Below are 18,301 nucleotides of genomic sequence, written 5' to 3'. Positions count from 1 at the left end.
TAGCAAAATTATCCCTGGAATACTTCCTCCATAGAATATCTGAATTACTATCAGTTCTCTACTACAACTAGAGGTATCAAATTCCCTGTTGACGTCCGCAGTTCAACACAGAGGCTCTGTTGTTTGCCCCTAGTTCACACTATCATGCTGCATCACTCCTGGGCTTCACACATCACAAGGTTCATCACCACCACCAGATTAATCAACCCAACTACAGGAGTTACGTGATATCAAACTGCGTCATGAGAACATACTTATAACAACTATCAACAAACAAAATGTGACACAATTCTGAGTGGGATTTACCCCCCTAAAACTCTACAATCGCTACAAAGTACAGGTGATATAAAACTGGACTGGACATTGGCCTGTATTCCATTTACCAGGACAGGACAAGATGTAGTTAAAGGATTCACCAGTAATGAGTGAGTGAGTGAGTTTGGTTTAACACTACAGTAATTCACTTACATCACAGCATGTCAGCTGACTAGAGGAACAAGAGGAAATCACTGAATATTACAACACCAACATATACAGGAGACCCACCAACAACCAGGTTTGTGTGTAGTTCTTACCAATGATATCGGATCCTGGGTGGAGACAACGCCGCACTGCAACTTGAAATCCTGGACTATTCAGATGCTGAACATCGTGCATCAACTCTTATCATGAAAACAATTCAAGCAGCAGTCACTGCTCCAGTATGGTCAACAAAAGCTGAATCTAACCTCCATCTTAGAACCTTGATATCTGACTGGTTCATGTCATCAGGATAAAATACTATGTGAGTGAGTTTAGTTTGACGCCACACTCAGCAATATTCCAGCTATATGGCGTAAATACTATGTACCCACTTGGGTGGAAACATATTTCTGAGCAGAATAAATTCCTTGTACCGCCTGAAGGAAAAGCTACACATCGTGAACAAGTCACAGAATTCATGTGACACTGTACAAATCGAACCACTGTTTTCTATCAAATTTACATTTGATTAAATTCTTTCACAATGGCAGAATAAAACATGTTGGCAAGATAAATTTGTTGAAGCAATATCACATGGGGCTTTGTGTGGCTTAATGCCTGTGATTTGTGGTATAAAACCTGGTGCATACAAGCACTTATTCATGTTGTACTACTACAAGTCACATCCCGTTTCCCTGTGTTCAGATTTCATCTCACAGTTGATTACAAAATGGTTCTCGGGAGGGTCCCACAAAACCTTATCTGTGCCAACACAGACATATAACCTTCAATCCAGTACACCTGTACAACAATGAGAGACCTCTATGTATCCATGGTAGCACAAACTGCTGGGCAACAGCTAATGACGAACAGCAATACCACAGACAACAGAGCCTATGCAACTCAATCTGGTGTTTTGCCTTCAGTATGGCAGTGAGGTCTACGGCAGATATAATATGAACTCTGAGGTAGATAATATCAATAAAGCTGACGAAACAATTCAAAAACAGAAACTCGCTTTGACTCATTAACTCAAAAGTAGTGTCAACAAAACAAACCCAAATGATGCTAATACTTGTATGAATGTAAAAGCATCTGCTACCATCTAACAAGATCATGAAGAAAAACATTCTGCTATGAATTAATATGAAAAACAAGAAACTAAATGGGTGCTTAAACAACACAATGCACAATATGGACTGGAAACAAAACAGCATCAGAAATACCCTCAGTACTTATCACTTATAGGGCAGATAAATAATACACTTGATAAAAGAAGATGGCGGATACATGTTTGTGTCATATTCTAGGCGAATGGTTCCAGAATTAAGTATAAACCACAACCATTGGTGTAGAAGGATGTGCACTACTTGGGCAAAACAAACAAACAGGATATATAATTGTTTGTTTTGTTGGCATGTATGACCCGACACACAACACTGACATCGCTCTCCTACCAACATCCTTCAGCTGCACATAATATCTGGAAACATGAACCAAACATTGCCATTGAACATCATCCATGTATCGCCAACCCAAAAGTCTGAAGTTCAACACTCAAGGGAGCTAACTGTGGACGTTTATATTGGAGTGTCAAATCTAGCAAGATACTGCCACCTATCAGTGTGAAGGGAAGAGCACTGTGTACTTGTTTCAACCAGAAAAATGGTAATGAATCAACTGAATTTAAAAGAGAAGAATTTTAAGGCATTTATCTACACATGAACAAATGCCATTTTGGTGGACGTACCACACAAAATGTGTAAAGTTAGAAACCAGTGCAGATGATCCTACTGATAAAAGTGTCGGAAGCAGAGATACATGAACAATGTCGGGAGGAGAAGGGAGGGTTTCAACCATGAGTACTAACTACAGTTGTAGAATTTCCTTGATAGGTTATAAACATTTCATTGACCATAAAAATACTTTTTAGATTTATCATCTGGGAAAATAATCATGTTTCTATTTGATTGAAAATATTATGTAGATATACATATTTTTATATTTGATTTATTATGACAATTGATCAGTGCATTTTGAGCCAAACCATCTAGTTAAAATATACAGATAGATCAACTTTATACATGTATATACTGTGTCAAACCAAACCATCTAGTTACAATATACAGATAGATCAACTATATATATACTGGGTCAAACCAAACCATCTGGTTACAATATACAGATAGATCAACTATATATATACTGTGTCAGACTGGTACAACAACTAACAGTCCTGAGTTCAAGGACAGACTTACATCAACCTGTACATGAGATAGCTGGAACTGAAATTACACGAGGCCAATATACAGACTGACCATTTCCATCACTATATCTTCCTTGTCTAGGATAATCCCTGAACTCACAGCTGGTTCAATTGCTTGTGCAGGTTCGGCTGTCATGAGCCTGCCTGCCTGAATCTGTGAAGCACCAGTAATATCCTTCCTAGTGGTGTCCAGTATCTGTAATAGTTTGGGCAATCATGCGGCAGACTGTGAACTATCAGAGAGTTATCCCCCTTTGCTGTTGTTAAGGTTGAGTCACATTTGGTGGTCCTATGGTACCCTGACCTTAAGCACAACTATATGTTCTTATCTTGAATAGTCCACGGGGGAGCGATCTACACATGTGCTTTAATACAATTCAACCATAAACAGCTTAATATGTTGCAGTCATACAGGATCCATTGTAACAGAAAATGCTCACATATAAATATGCTATGTTTGCATTGCATAGGTTTTGGCATCTGAATCTGCATCTTCCATTAATATAGGTAGTCACTTATTTATTACATGGCGGGAGCTGCATCTACTACCAGTGGTTACAGTCACCCAACCTCTAACCTAGACAACAGTAAATACATACTGAAGCATCAACGTAGCATCCACAATACATATGGTGTTACCTCAAGTGAGTGAGTGAGTTTGATTTTATGCCGCTTTTAACAACATTCTAGCAATATCATGGCGCTGACACCAGAAATGGGCTTCACACATTGTAACCATGTTGGGAATCAAACACGGGTCTTCGGTGTGACGAGCGAACGCTTTATCCACTAGGCTATCCTACCGCTCCTGTTACCTGAAGAAGTGACTTTGTAGGAAATATATCTCTGTTCATGGAGCAGTAAATGGGTACCTAATCTCAGGTGGTAATGTGTTAACCTTTACAGGTTGCATGGTTTGTGTGCTCCACAGGGAGCTGAGCGTGGAAGTGGAGCACACACTGATCAACTGACTAGGGGAATAATGTTGCAATTTGAGCATGCTTGGCGGTACGGATTTGATGCAAATTACTATTACTACTACTGCTGCTGCTACTAGTAGTATGACTACTACTGCACACTACAGCTACCACTACCACTACAACATATACATGTTGGATGGATCAATTCTACCAGACTGACAGTGAGTCCCCTTGGAAACTGACATAACAATATGCCGGCGTCTAACGTTAACTCACAAAAGGCAACCTTGAGCAAAGCAAATCAGTTACAGCCTAAGGATAGCCGGAAGTGGGAACGCAACTTCCATACATCTGAATGTTTGAGTAGGGGTCAAAACCAAGATTTGTGGGTACAGAACTCATACAGTAACATATTGAACCTAACCATTTCATCAAGATTCAGCAGTCAACTCATCTCGTTGTGCAAACAGATTAACAAAATATTATCTCCCTTGTCTGTTGCTGAGTTTCAGACTGACTGTGTTGGATATTTCAAGACTGCCAGATGTCGCAATAAATGTCACGAGAGGTCAGAAATCGGGTCAGTAAGTTTGGAATGGCAATAATGACATTTCCAGATTGCCAGTTTATTTTAGTCCAGCTCTACTGAGTGATGTGGGGTTTCTGAGCAATAGTCCATATCATGGTAGGGGACACCAGAAATGTGTTGTACACATCTACCCATGTGGGGATTTGGACCTGGGGATTGGGTGTAATGATAATCACATTGAACATCTTGTTTATACTAAACTGGCAGATAACTGATGAAAACAACATGCAATGATCGCTGTACCTCTTCATCTAACAGCATCTCATCAGCAGTGGAGGGAGAAATCAGTTTGATGTAATAAATGGGGAAAAAATCAATGTAAACACTAGTGTGGCTGGGTGATATTTCTCAAAGATATTTCAGGAAGGTTTTGAAAAGAATTCTTATGTGGATTTCACTCTATCCAGTGATGATTCAGTAGATGAGGCAAGAAAACTGGTTACCCAAGTAGCAACACACCAAAATCTGTATATGGTCTATTTGTATACAAAGTCTTAAGGAAAATGTATTTGATCTGTTTACATGAACCATATTTCTTGAGAAATGTCCCAAGGTTTATCGCAACAAATCCTGACAGCAGAGCGCTTGACACACAAACCCCTGCCAAGTAGTGTGTTTGGAGAGAAATACTCTCCTGGGAACATTAGAGACTTAACCCAAAATACAAAAGTAGCCTAAAGCTATTGATGTATCTCTCATTAATCTCATTCACTTCATACATTCAACATGAAACTGTTCTACCAATCTCAGGAGACACATAATTCCTCTGATTATGTTCACAGCAACACATGTATAGCACAATACAGACATCACAGAATGATTTCAGCAATACATCACTCCCTTCACTCACTTTTAATATCACTGTAACTTCATTTTCATAACAATGCATAAGATTAAGATTAAAAGTATACGTATAATTATACATTAATCTATAACATGTTTCTAATGACTAAAACATTGTTGAATCCATTCTTTATATCGTGTTGCTAGGTGACGTGTGTGTGAGTCTGGGGCTGTTTTGTGGGATACAGAGTCCAGCTCCCTCAGGACCAGCCCTTGTTGTTCGCTGTTCTCTGACTTGAACTTTTTCTGCCCTTGATGCTCATCTGTGGTTCCATGTTCATCACTGGAACACGAGCCGCCATTCTTGTCACATGAGAGGGGCTGCTGGGAGTGGGAGGAGGTCTTGGCAGTTTTACTCAGGGAATGATGAAGTGAATGGAAGACGAATTTTCTGGAGAGAGTCAGTCAATGGATGTAGATAAAATTGCCACTAACTGCCAGTTTTCTGTCAGTACCTGAAAGGCTGCTGGTATGCTAAACATACCGAAATTTTAATGAAACTGATTATTATGACCATTGAGAAAAGATATTCGTTCCAAGTACTAAAATTATCATGTTGGTTTCTGGATAGTACCAGGAAAATACATTAGAATCCACTGAAGCTGATTTCAGGATACTGATTTTGCCAAATAAAGATGGATTTTAACCAAACTCTTTTGTTGGCAGCTCATATGTAAACACAAAAATGGCTTAAACACAATTATTACCCATATGGTGAAACATAACCAGTGTCATATTGAATGTGACGTGACGTCAATGAAGAGGGACGTCACACTTGCTTACCATTACTGCACAAATGTACATGAATAAAATGGATTATAAAGAAATTATTACATTCGAGCAAGTGTGTCAGATAACTTATACGAAACTCATGCAAAATTAAGTATTGTCCTCGCTACAAATTTCACATTCATTTCACATAAGTCATATGACACACTTGCTCATGTACTAATCTCTATATATGACTCAGGTCTATGACATTGTGAACTGTGAAACTGATATGTGTCAAATCTACACACTGCATACAGGAATTGATGAGATCAAGGACATTACCTGTGATACCAGAGAGCTTCATGACTGGGGTAGGAATTGATGAGATCAAGGACATTACCTGTGATACCACAGAGCTTCATGACTGGGGTAGGAATTGATGAGATCAAGGACATTACCTGTGATACCAGAGAGCTTCATGACTGGGGTAGGAATTGATGAGATCAAGGACATTACCTGTGATACCACAGAGCTTCATGACTGGGGTAGGAATTGATGACTGGGGTAGGAATTGATGAGTATCAAGGACATTACCTGTGATACCTGTGATACCAGAGAGCTTTCATGACTGGGGTACTGGGGGAATTGATGACATCAAGGACATTACCTGTGATACCAGAGAGCTTCATGACTGGGGTAGGAATTGATGACATCAAGGACATTACCTGTGATACCAGAGAGCTTCATGACTGGGGTAGGAATTGATGACATCAAGGACATTACCTGTGATACCAGAGAGCTTCATGACTGGGGTAGGAATTGATGAGATCAAGGACATTACCTGTGATACCAGAGAGCTTCATGACTGGGGTAGGAATTGATGAGATCAAGGACATTACCTGTGATACCAGAGAGTTTCATGACTGGGGTAGGAATTGATGAGATCAAGGACATTACCTTTGATACCAGAGAGCTTCATGACTAGGGTAGGAATTGATGAGATCAAGGACATTACCTGTGATACCAGAGAGCTTCATGACTGGGATAGGAATTGATGAGATCAAGGATCAGCTCAAGCTCCCTCTCTAGAAGGTTGTGGGCATTAGTACAGAACTTGTCCCTGAGAATGTCAGCTTGCTGGAGCAGCTGGTTGAGGATAAACTGGCGGTAGTGGAAGCCACTGTGATCGGAGATGTGCTTAGAAACCCAAGACTGTGTTGCATGAAGCTCTGCTAGGAGGACCTGTAGGCAGGGAGTGGAGGCAGTTCATATCAGCAGAATGCACACAAGGTGATGGGAAATAGGGCTTAAAAACAGAAAACTGTCTCCAGGTCAACCACCGCCAGGCAGGGCAACAACAAGTACAGTCTGGGATCAAACCACTGACTTTCTCCACTCTAGGCATATGCTCCATTCACCATACCACAGAGGTGTTCTACACACAAGACACTTTCACCACAGAGGTGTTCTACACACAAGCCACCTTAACCACAGAGGTGTTCTACACACAAGACACATTCACCACTGTGGTATTCTTTACACAAGACACTTTCACCACAGAGGTGTTCTACACACAAGACACACCTTCACCACTGTGGTATTCTTTACACAAGACACTTTCACCACAGAGGTGTTCTACACACAAGACACATTCACCACTCAGGTGTTCTTTACACAAGCCACTTTCACCACAGAGGTGTCCCACACACAAGCTACCTTAACCACAGAGGTGTTCTACACACAGGACACCTTCATCACTGGGGTGTTCTAGACACAAGACACCTTCATGACAGTGGTGTTCTTCACACAGGACACCTTCACCACAGAGGTGTTCTACACACAAGACATCTTAACTACAGGTGTCCTCCATGCAAGACACTTTCACTACAGAGGTGTTCTTCACACAAGACACCTTAACCAAAGAGGTGTTCTTCACACAAGACAGCTTAACCAGAGTTGTTCTCCACACAAGACACCTTAACCAAAGAGGTGTTCTTCACACAAGACAGCTTAACCAGAGTTGTTCTCCACACAAGACACCTTAACCAGAGGTGTTCATCACACAGGACACCTTCATCAATGAGGTGTTCTACACATGAGACACCTTCATCACAGAGGTGTTCTTCACACAGGACACCTTCATCACTGAGGTGGTCAACACACAAGACACCTTAACCACAGAGGTGTTCTCCATGCAAGACACTTTCACCATAGAGGTGTTCTTCACACAAGACACCGTAACCAAAGAGGTGTTCTTCATGCAAGACACTTTCACCACAGAGGTGTTCTACACACAAGACACCTTAACCACAGAGGTGTTCTTCTCATAGGACACCTTCATCAATGAGGTGTTCTCCACACAAGACACCTTCATCAATTAGGTGTTCTACACACAGGACACCTTCATCACTGGGGTGTTCTAAACACAAGACATCTTCATGACAGAGGTGTTCTTCATACAGGACACCTTCACCACAGAGGTGTTCTACACACAAGACATCTTAACCACAGGTGTTCTCAATGCAAGACACTTTCACTATAGAGGTGTTCTTCACACAAGACACTTTCACCACAGAGGTGTTCTCCACACAAGACACCTTAACCAGAGGTGTTCATCACACAGGACACCTTAATCACTGAGGTGTTCTACACACGAGACACCTTCATCACAGAGGTGTTCTTCACATAGGACACCTTCATCAATGAGGTGGTCAACACAAGACACCTTCATCACAGAGTTGTTCTTCACACAGGACACCTTCATCACTGAGGTGTTCTACACACAAGACACCTTAATAACAGAGGTATTCTCAATTAGGGGTGGGTATTGCATAGAATTTTCATATTGCGATGCGAAAGCATATATTGAAATATGTATTGCAATATATTGTAAGAAGTTTTTTTTAGCAAAAACTACTTATTATCGAATTAATGCTTGATTTATAAAGCAAAAACAGAACAAAATCACTATGCTTGACTAGGCTTTGATAAGAACTTTTAATGATGACAATATATAAATGTAAATAATGTTTGGCACAAATGAAACAAGGAAAGGAACGATTTAAAAATTGGAAATATCCAAAGATTTCCTGGTGTTAGGAAGTTTTCCGAATGCATGTCAAAATACCGGTTTTCGATCAGCATAGCGCAATACGTATCGTGTTCATGTCTGAACCGGTAAATACCGGTAAACCGGTTATATTGCGCAGCCCTATTCTCCATGCAAGACACCTTCACCACAGAGGTGTTCTTCACACAAGACACCTTCACTACAGAGGTGTTCTCCACACAAGACACTTTCATCACTGAGGTGTTCTCCATGCAAGACACCTTCTCCACAGGTGTTCTCCATGCAAGACACCTTCATCACTCAGGTGTTCTTCACACAGGACACCTTAACCACAGAGGTGTTCTTAACACAATACACCTTAACCACACAGGTGTCTGCACACAAGACACCTTAACCACAGAGGTGTTCTTCACACAAGACATCTTAACCACACAGGTTTTCTGCACAGAAGACACCTTAACAGGTGTTCTCCACACAAGACACCTTCACTACAGGTGTCAGGCAGGTGCTTATGGTACTGTGAGGTACTGTGCCTGAAGTTTCAAAAATTGAATCTATTATTTTCATATTTACTTTTAACTCCTGTGGAAATTTCTCTTACGAGCATAACTCAGCATAAGCAATGAGAAAGTGCATATATCAAACAGCACCAGTTTCTCTTGGCAGCATAGCACTAGGTATTGGTTCAACCATGAGAACCCTGCAATCAGTGTCTGCCACCCAACCTGCCTCAGGTATCACACTCACACAACTAAACCTAACTTCTTCTGCCTACATCAGGTAACTGAACCTAACTTCTGCTACACACTTACTCCATAAATAAAAGCTTGAAAAGTTAAAGCCAAGTTTGAATCTGTTAGTATCATTAACCTCTTTAAGCATTAACAGCCCTGAGATGACTGTCACAGCGGTGTCTTAATGGACACAGATGACATACCCGTGTTGAACAGTTATAGCAGTGTTGTAATGTCCAGATCCGATGGCTCCAGGCGTGGTAGTTACATGGGTACCTGTCCGCGGCACGCCTGCATACACTCAACTCCTCCTGCATCTGTCCCTGGACATCTCTGTGGATGGCCATCTGGAGCATGTGATTGTTGGGGGCGTGGTCATCCACGTGGGGCAGGAAGTCCACACCAATAGCATCCATGTTGATGCAGCCATCTTGTTGGCAACTGTTGTTACTGGCATTGCTGTCGTTACTGGAGGCAAGACACTGGTTGAGCAGCTTCAGCAGCAGCCATCGCCTGACAGACATGCAGAGAGAGTCATTTGGAGCTCAGTGATATCATGGTGTACAAGTCAATGTGGCATCAGATGGTAGGGGTCTGCCACCAGGGAATGGTTATTGTGCTAACAAAGCTGACAAACATATTCATGGTGAATCTTGGACTTATATCCACAAGCATAGCACTGTGTACTGGAGTATTCATCGGAATCTATTGATTCTGGAAGAAGAATCTACAGATTCCTGAAATTTCTATGACTAAACCATGTTCTGCTAGATAAATAATGTTTCAATAATTTTGCGTAATTTATTATGTTTGAATCATCTATACAGTTTTAGAATGGCCAGTGCATCCCTTGTCCAGAATCAACATAACGGGTTTAGGGCCAAGGTGGTGTGTCAGGTGACTGAGTCACAAGTTGTGCAGAGAGAACTACAGAACAGCTTTGTTATCTAAAACTCAACATGTGCCTTACAGGATATTTGAAAGAAAACTCATGTACATTTTCAAATCTGAACACAGGAATACATTGTTAATTAACTATGTGAATCTTGGAAGACTGCATAACCATGGCAATCCCAGTAAACAGTGCACCAATATAAACAGTGTGTATGCTATTGATTTTGTCACACACAACTTCATAACAGAAGAACATTGAGATTAATGTCTACTAATGACATGAAGATTGCTGCAATACATAGAAGAAATACGGATCAGTGACATCATTTACCTCATTAATATCAACTGTCATTAGAAAGAATGGAGATGTAAATTTGGAATGTTTCTAGATCCACTTCTAGTACTGCAGAATTAGTTGATATCATTTACACCCAACACCATGTTACCTGTGTATAAATGTTTCAGCACTTTTAGGATGTTTAGATAGAATCAAGGATCCTAGTTTCAAGTCATCTGCAATTGTTACATCCCCACACTCCACAAGGTCCTTCCTACAAAGAAGAATGTCAGATTAATAGTCATGAATTTCATCATAAATTCCATGCGTTGGTAATTATTGTGTATTTACAATTGTGTATCATATATCGAGATGCCCCCTAGGAAGTCTCATGAGATTATTCTGAATATTGTGAGACCGCTGCCCTGAATATGTCAGGTGTGAACATCCTGATGACCAAGTTTGTCATATCTCCAACTCCGGGATAGTTCCGGCCAACTTTACATTTCTTCATTAGAAGGGAACCATATCAGTATTGTTAAATCAAGTAATTTAGGACCAGCATTTTCATTCTTCAAAGAAGCCATCGAGGCCTCATTCAGCACTGCTTGATCTCTGAGGTTTTTAGCACAACAAGGTGTTTCATCTCATAAATCATGCATTAGACATTCAGTCAAGATACAGTTATATATGACACTGGTGTTGAGTGAAAATGGAGTTCAGAAACTGGATAGTTACCTAATATTCCAGACTGTGTAGCAGTCGGGTTGAATAAGAAGAACAGCTCTTGACAGACCAGAAACTTCCTGAGGATCTGTGAGACACAAACAAATACATTATGTAAAGAAAGATGAACGAAATTCTCCTTGGGACTGGTGGAAATCTTGAATGATGAAGCGCAACTCTAAAGCAAGGATAGAAATGCAAATTTTTCAAAATGTGCCATAGGTCACCAGACACAAGCCTCCATAATTTGGGCATGCCTTTGTTAAAAATAAGCCTCCCCATACCTTTAGATGATTCAATTAAACTTAAAATATCACAACAATTGTGCATGGAGAATTGGGGAGTACAAATGACTGCATGGATCTATGGAGAGTACAGATGACTGCATGGAGCCATTATAAGTTATCACATCGTGTCGAGGGAAATACAGGGTTTTATCAGTCCCGAGTAAGGTTGTATTCCTCCGGCTCGGGGAATACAACCTTACTCGGGACTGATAAAACCCCGTATTTCCCTTGACACGATGTGATAACGCATTTATCTAGCCGAATGTTTTTACTAAATCAAAAGAAAACAATACACATCGAATCGACTTGTTTTTATTTATGTGAGATGCCACGGTTCACAGATTGACCTCAATGCAGCGCATGTTACTAAAGGCTTGGCTATGCACGCTTTTCTCACTTCGCGTGGTCACCGAGGCATGGCGGGATAATATGACTTTTGTACTCCCTGCTCGCGGATCGTGATGGGTGTACATGGTATTTTATCAGAGTCAAGTGAACCAATCAAAACTTAACATTCTTACATGAGGCTGGATAATGGGTATAGAGATCACTCTATGGTGCAATGGGGAGTACAGATGACTGCATGGAGCCATGGGGAGTACAGATGACTGCATGGAGCCATTGGGTACACAGATCATTCTATGGTGCAATGGGGAGTACAGATGACTGCATGGAGCCATGGGGAGTACAGATGACTGCATGGAACCATTGGGTACACAGATCACTCTACGGTGCAATGGGGAGTACAGATGACTGCATGGAGCCATTGGGTACACAGATCACTCTAAGGTGCAATGGGAGTAGAGATGACTGCATGGAGCCATTGGGTACACAGATCACTCTATGGTGCAATGGGAGTAGAGATGACTGCATGGAGCCATTGGGTACACAGGTCACTCTATGGTGCAAGATGACTGCATGGAGCCATGGGAGTGATGACTGCATGGAGCCATGGGGAGATATGGTGCAGATGACTGCATGGAGCCATGGAGAGTTCAGATGACTGCATGGAGCCATGGAGCCATGGAGCCATGGGGAGTACAGATGACTGCATGGAGCCATTGGGTACACAGATCACTCTATGGTGCAATGGGGAGTACAGATGACTGCATGGAGCCATTGGGTACACAGATGACTGCATGGAGCATGGGAGTACAGATGACTGCATGGAGCCCAGATGACTGCATGGGCCATTGGGTACACAGATCACTCTACGGTGCAATGGGAAGTACAGATGACTGCATGGAGCCATTGGGTACATAGATCACTCTACGGTGCAATGGGAAGTACAGATGACTGCATGGAGCCATTGGGTACATAGATCACTCTATGGTGCGGTGCAATGGGAAGTACAGATGACTGCATGGAGCCATTGGGTACACAGATCACTCTACGGTGCAATGGGAAGTACAGATGACTGCATGGAGCCATTGGGTACACAGATCACTCTACGGTGCAATGGGAAGTACAGATGACTGCATGGAGCCATTGGGTACACAGATCACTCTACGGTGCAATGGGAAGTACAGATGACTGCATGGAGCCATTGGGTACACAGATCACTCTACGGTGCAATGGGAAGTACAGATGACTGCATGGAGCCATTGGGTACATAGATCACTCTACGGTGCAATGGGAAGTACAGATGACTGCATGGAGCCATTGGGTACACAGATCAGACGGTGCAATGGGAAGTACAGATGACTGCATGGAGCCATTGGGTACACAGATCACTCTACGGTGCAATGGGAAGTACAGATGACTGCATGGAGCCATTGGGTACACAGATCACTCTACGGTGCAATGGGAAGTACAGATGACTGCATGGAGCCATTGGGTACGGTGCACAGATGATCACTACTAATGGTGCAATGGGAAGTACAGATGACTGCATGGAGCCATTGGGTACACAGATCACTCTACGGTGCAATGGGAAGTACAGATGACTGCATGGAGCCATTGGGTACACAGATCACTCCACGGTGCAATGGGAAGTACAGATGACTGCATGGAGCCATTGGGTACACAGATCACTCCACGGTGCAATGGGAAGTACAGATGACTGCATGGAGCCATTGGGTACACAGATCACTCTACGGTGCAATGGGAAGTACAGATGACTGCATGGAGCCATTGGGTACACAGATCACTCTAAGGTGCAATGGGAAGTACAGATGACTGCATGGAGGCATGGGGAGTACAGATGACTCCACAGTGCAATGGGGAGTACTGATGACAGCAGGGAACCAAATGGTATGTCACACACGGTTTGGCTTTCAGTCTTATGTGTATACTCACGTGCAAATTTTGCCTGTCCCTCTTTACTTCTCCAATCTAGAAGCCTGTCATAGCAGTATCGGAAGAGGATCTTAACACACCATGCCTCCAGACCTAGCTTGTGCTCCACCACCACCAATGGACTCTTGTTGTGCTTTGGTTCGGTCACTGGCAAGAAGTCGTATTCATCTCTGTGGAAGAGCCAGTAAGCATGGTAAGGTCATAGAACAGGTGTAAATGTAATCTGTTCATGATTTCCCTACTTTGCTGCACTGAATACACTCTGATCAGCTACTTAGACAACCTTAAAGGATATATACAGTGCTTCAGTACAGTGTTTCAGTACAGTGTTTAGTAGATAACTAGCATTCACCATGGCATCACCAGACAATAACACAAATAAAAATATTGAATTTTTGCACAATGACCTTACACATTCTCAAATATTAGTATTAGCTGTGTAAACAAGTTTTGAGTGCATCAAAGAATGTAAAGTAGATCTATCAAGTGAAGATGACCTATCAGATGTCACTACAGAAAGACTTGAATTTGTAATTTGCAACAGATTTACATGATTTCAGGTGACTTTACTTTTGAAAAGTTGCATGTCATGTACGTGGCTGTGAGCATATACCATTTATAACATATATGCTGTACCTCTTTTGGATGGACTGGGACATCTCCACGAAAAAATATGCTATCTCATGTCTACCACTCAGAGTAACAGAAAAATCACTCTCATGTTATGTAGATGAATGCACTGTAAACAAAGCGAAACAACTCTGCTGAGGCTGGGATTACGCTATGCATATGCACAGGTTGTGGAATTAGAGCAGTTGTTTGGTGCTATTTAGACTTAGAGAATTAAATCAATTATGAATTTTTCTTGAGAGTACATATGTATACTTTACTTGTCCATTTAACATATGTTAAGAGGTTTACATTCAATATATCTCCTTAACATGCTAGTGTTTTCAAGGTGTTTTCAATCCTGGTACTAATTCCCGTGAGAGATTTTCAATATGTCAATGTCATCAAAAGATCAAAATACTTTCTCAAATTTTTCCATTTTCAAAAGAAGGCCCCTGCTTATTTCACTGGCTCTGTTGCATCATGTAATGTCCACAATGAAAGATTTCATTTTTACGCAATTCCTTCCATGAACAGCTTACAACTTATCTATCAACCCGTGTGTAATTAACTTGTACTCTACATAGCCAACCTTGTCAGAGTCTAGCATGTGTAATGTGTGAGTGAGTAAGGATTATAGCTGCTTCAAACAGTATTAAGTCTTATCACAGCACGGAAAACTTCATTGTGCTCTTACAGCCTGACATGTGAGGGCCATGTAGCTACCAATGAGAAATGTACATAGCAATTATCACAAATGTCATAATATTTGGAGAATATAAGACATTATTCAGATATCATACACTTCAATTTAGTTCAAAAATATACATTTCAATTTACTAAGGGAACCAGGGTTAACCATGACATACAAAAGTAGAGGTCCAGGGGACCCCCCAATTATCAGTGTTAAAGGTCCTTGCATGCAGTGTGAAGATCCTACATGGTAAATAAACTGAGTAGTGAACAATACACTTAGATCATTACTTTAGATCGTTTAGTCAATGATCATGTGGACAGTGGTCTTGACTGATGGGTGACAAGACAATTGCCCGTAACTGCTCTTAATGTGTTGAAAGTAGAATGAATATTTTTGTACATCCCTTGGGACACAGTCTATTTTCCTGCGTTCAATCTCTACATTTGTGAGTACTGCAGTACAATACTGGAGATCTATTTTATCTGACAGTTTGCCTCCTGGTTGAACCAACGGTGAGAAGTTAAAAATATCAATTTGTACCAAAATATTTCAGTCTGCCCAAACTAGAATCTCAGCATTATTTTCAGTGCATGTATTACTAGCTGAGTTTACTATTGAACTGAAGTTTACTGGACTTCTTGATAATTGCTAATTTTGGAACCAGCACAACCATAAACATTTAGAGTGAAGGGTGCTGTTACCTATAACAAGCTTAACAATATCTCCAAGAAGGCATAAATTGAGGAAACTAAGCAGTGTGTTATTAGACCGGGGATAACTGCCAATTACAAGATAGAACATTCTTATCTCTTTACAATACTTATATATCGGTCAGATTATACTTCATACATAAGTCAAATAACATTATATCATTTCATACATAACAAAACTAATCTGTGATATTTCAGTGTTCAAACATAATCTCTTGCATTCACTGCTGTTTTTTTGTTTGTTGATGTTTTATTATTTTATACCATGTTGTCACACAATCTATATAATAGCAAGTTCATATAAGTCATTAATTGTTTCATTCCCTATCAATCTACCGTAAAAAAACCTCAAGTGGTCACACAATCAATTATTCAAGGTCATTTTAGGACATAAATATATATTATTTCCCGAATGACATAATACATTCTGATGTGGCGATAACTGTTACAGTTTGTTGTGAGAAAACACCTATTTGTACTGCCGTGATTCCCTTCCACTGCGTTATCTAAAAACATCATCGGCGGCAATGAACGGCATGGACACATCGGTGAATAGATAATTAAGTATCATAATTAATTCTGTTTCATTAATCTAATGAATGGCGGAGTACTTTTGTAAATACCGCTAAAACTGTTTGGCAGCCAGTACAGCATGATGTGAGGATCAAGTGATATCTTTCTAATTTCTTACTAGCAGGGCTCCAGATAATTTTTCAACATTAGGAGTATGTATTCCTTATTTTTCAAAAATAGGAGTACTGGAAAAACGTAAGTACTGAATGGAATTTAATGGAGTATGTGATCTTGTGTTTCGTTTCATATATGCACCACAACATTGATACTCTTGTGTAAACAGGTAAAAAACGCAATAAAACAATACTTTTTTCAGATAAATAAGTCTGTAAATGATTCTAAGACCATACACCATTGCTGCGGCTGCTATGTTTTCTAAATTATTTCCAACCATATCGTGCATATTTATCATCCGTACATACGCCGATACGGCCCTTATCTGGAGCCCTGTTACTAGCGATCAAAAGATCTTGCAAGTAAAAAAATAATGACTACAATATTAGTACTGTAATCCACTTGCTGGAAAGAGTTCCTTCCGTTCCCCCAACTCTAAACCAAACTCTCAACATAACCCTAAACCTAGCCCTAACTTAAATTTTGGACTTTTAATCATTTTGTGAGTTCTCTAGTAATTGTTGTGTTAAGTTTTGTTTATAATTCTAGAATATTTACACATATTATTTGGGATGGGGGAACGGGAGGAACTCTTACCAAACTGTTACTGAAGTAAATAAAAGACAAGCCAATATTTCACTAAGTTTTAATAATAATGATAATAATACTGATCAGTGCTTAGTTTCACACACAAGAAATATACAGAAATTCAACGAATACACCTTCGGTTTGTCTACGAGTCTAATGTAAATTGTCTACCAGTTGGCAGTGTCAACGAGTTTAACGCACCATTCGTAGACCACATATATCACCGTCTCCCTTCACAATATCACTATCCTAAATACACTACGTTCGACTGACTTTCTCCGTCGATCTGCCTATCCCCGAACCAACAGGGTATGTCTGGTGTGCCCGAATCTATGTGCATTCGCCGTGTTATAACAATTATAATGTCTACAGGGATTCAGAGACTTCCATAGCGATGTGTCACTTTACTCATGTTATAAGATCTACTCAACTTCGTCTCAACTTTAAGTCAATCTGCCATCAGCTCACTGCGCGTTTTATTTGAGAATGTGATCTATTTTGCAGGATACATTCAATTTTCTAAAGACATGTGAAGCGAGCATTCACGAGTGTGTTGAAAATGTATTTTGGTAATTACGATTGGGTGAACATACATCAGTGGATCTCTCCTGAAGCAACTGTTTATGTCTGCAAAAAGCCGTGCCCCTCTTTGATCCGCCATTTTGTTTGTTTGCATCACGTGACAAAATACATGTCAATGGTGAATTATTAATTTCAATCGTTTGCAATTCCTAATCCCTTAAAACACATAAACCGTTTTTATTAACTGATTTCATTATTAGTGTGATGTGGAAATATAGTTGAGTAAACTATGTTCTGTCTAATCTAACTGTAGAGATAAGCTGGGCCCCGTCTCGCATATCGCAAGTTAGCGCGCAAAGGAAGCCGGGAACATGTTTAACTTTTGAGCCATCGCCTGCAATCTATAAAACC

General features: G+C 40.6%; 1 protein-coding gene across 1 annotated transcript; it reads right to left on the bottom strand.

Moving 5' to 3' along the window:
- Window positions 1–3,454: 3,454 nt before the first annotated feature.
- LOC124261717 (protein prenyltransferase alpha subunit repeat-containing protein 1-like) lies at window positions 3,455–18,193 on the bottom strand. The gene is made up of 7 exons (XM_046696060.1): window positions 17,962–18,193; window positions 14,078–14,247; window positions 11,505–11,580; window positions 10,936–11,040; window positions 9,799–10,108; window positions 6,807–7,033; window positions 3,455–5,471 (listed from the first exon to the last, which is right to left on the bottom strand). The coding sequence occupies exons 1-7, from the start codon at window positions 18,042–18,044 to the stop codon at window positions 5,180–5,182; spliced, it is 1,263 nt and encodes a 420-aa protein (XP_046552016.1). The 5' UTR covers window positions 18,045–18,193; the 3' UTR covers window positions 3,455–5,179.
- Between the last annotated feature and the right edge of the window lie 108 nt (window positions 18,194–18,301).

Source organism: Haliotis rubra, unplaced genomic scaffold (genome assembly GCF_003918875.1).
Source record: "Haliotis rubra isolate DU_JTF1 unplaced genomic scaffold, ASM391887v1 Scf805, whole genome shotgun sequence".
Classification (NCBI taxonomy): Eukaryota; Metazoa; Mollusca; class Gastropoda; order Lepetellida; family Haliotidae; genus Haliotis; species Haliotis rubra.
This window is presented reverse-complemented; position numbering and strand designations above follow the sequence as displayed.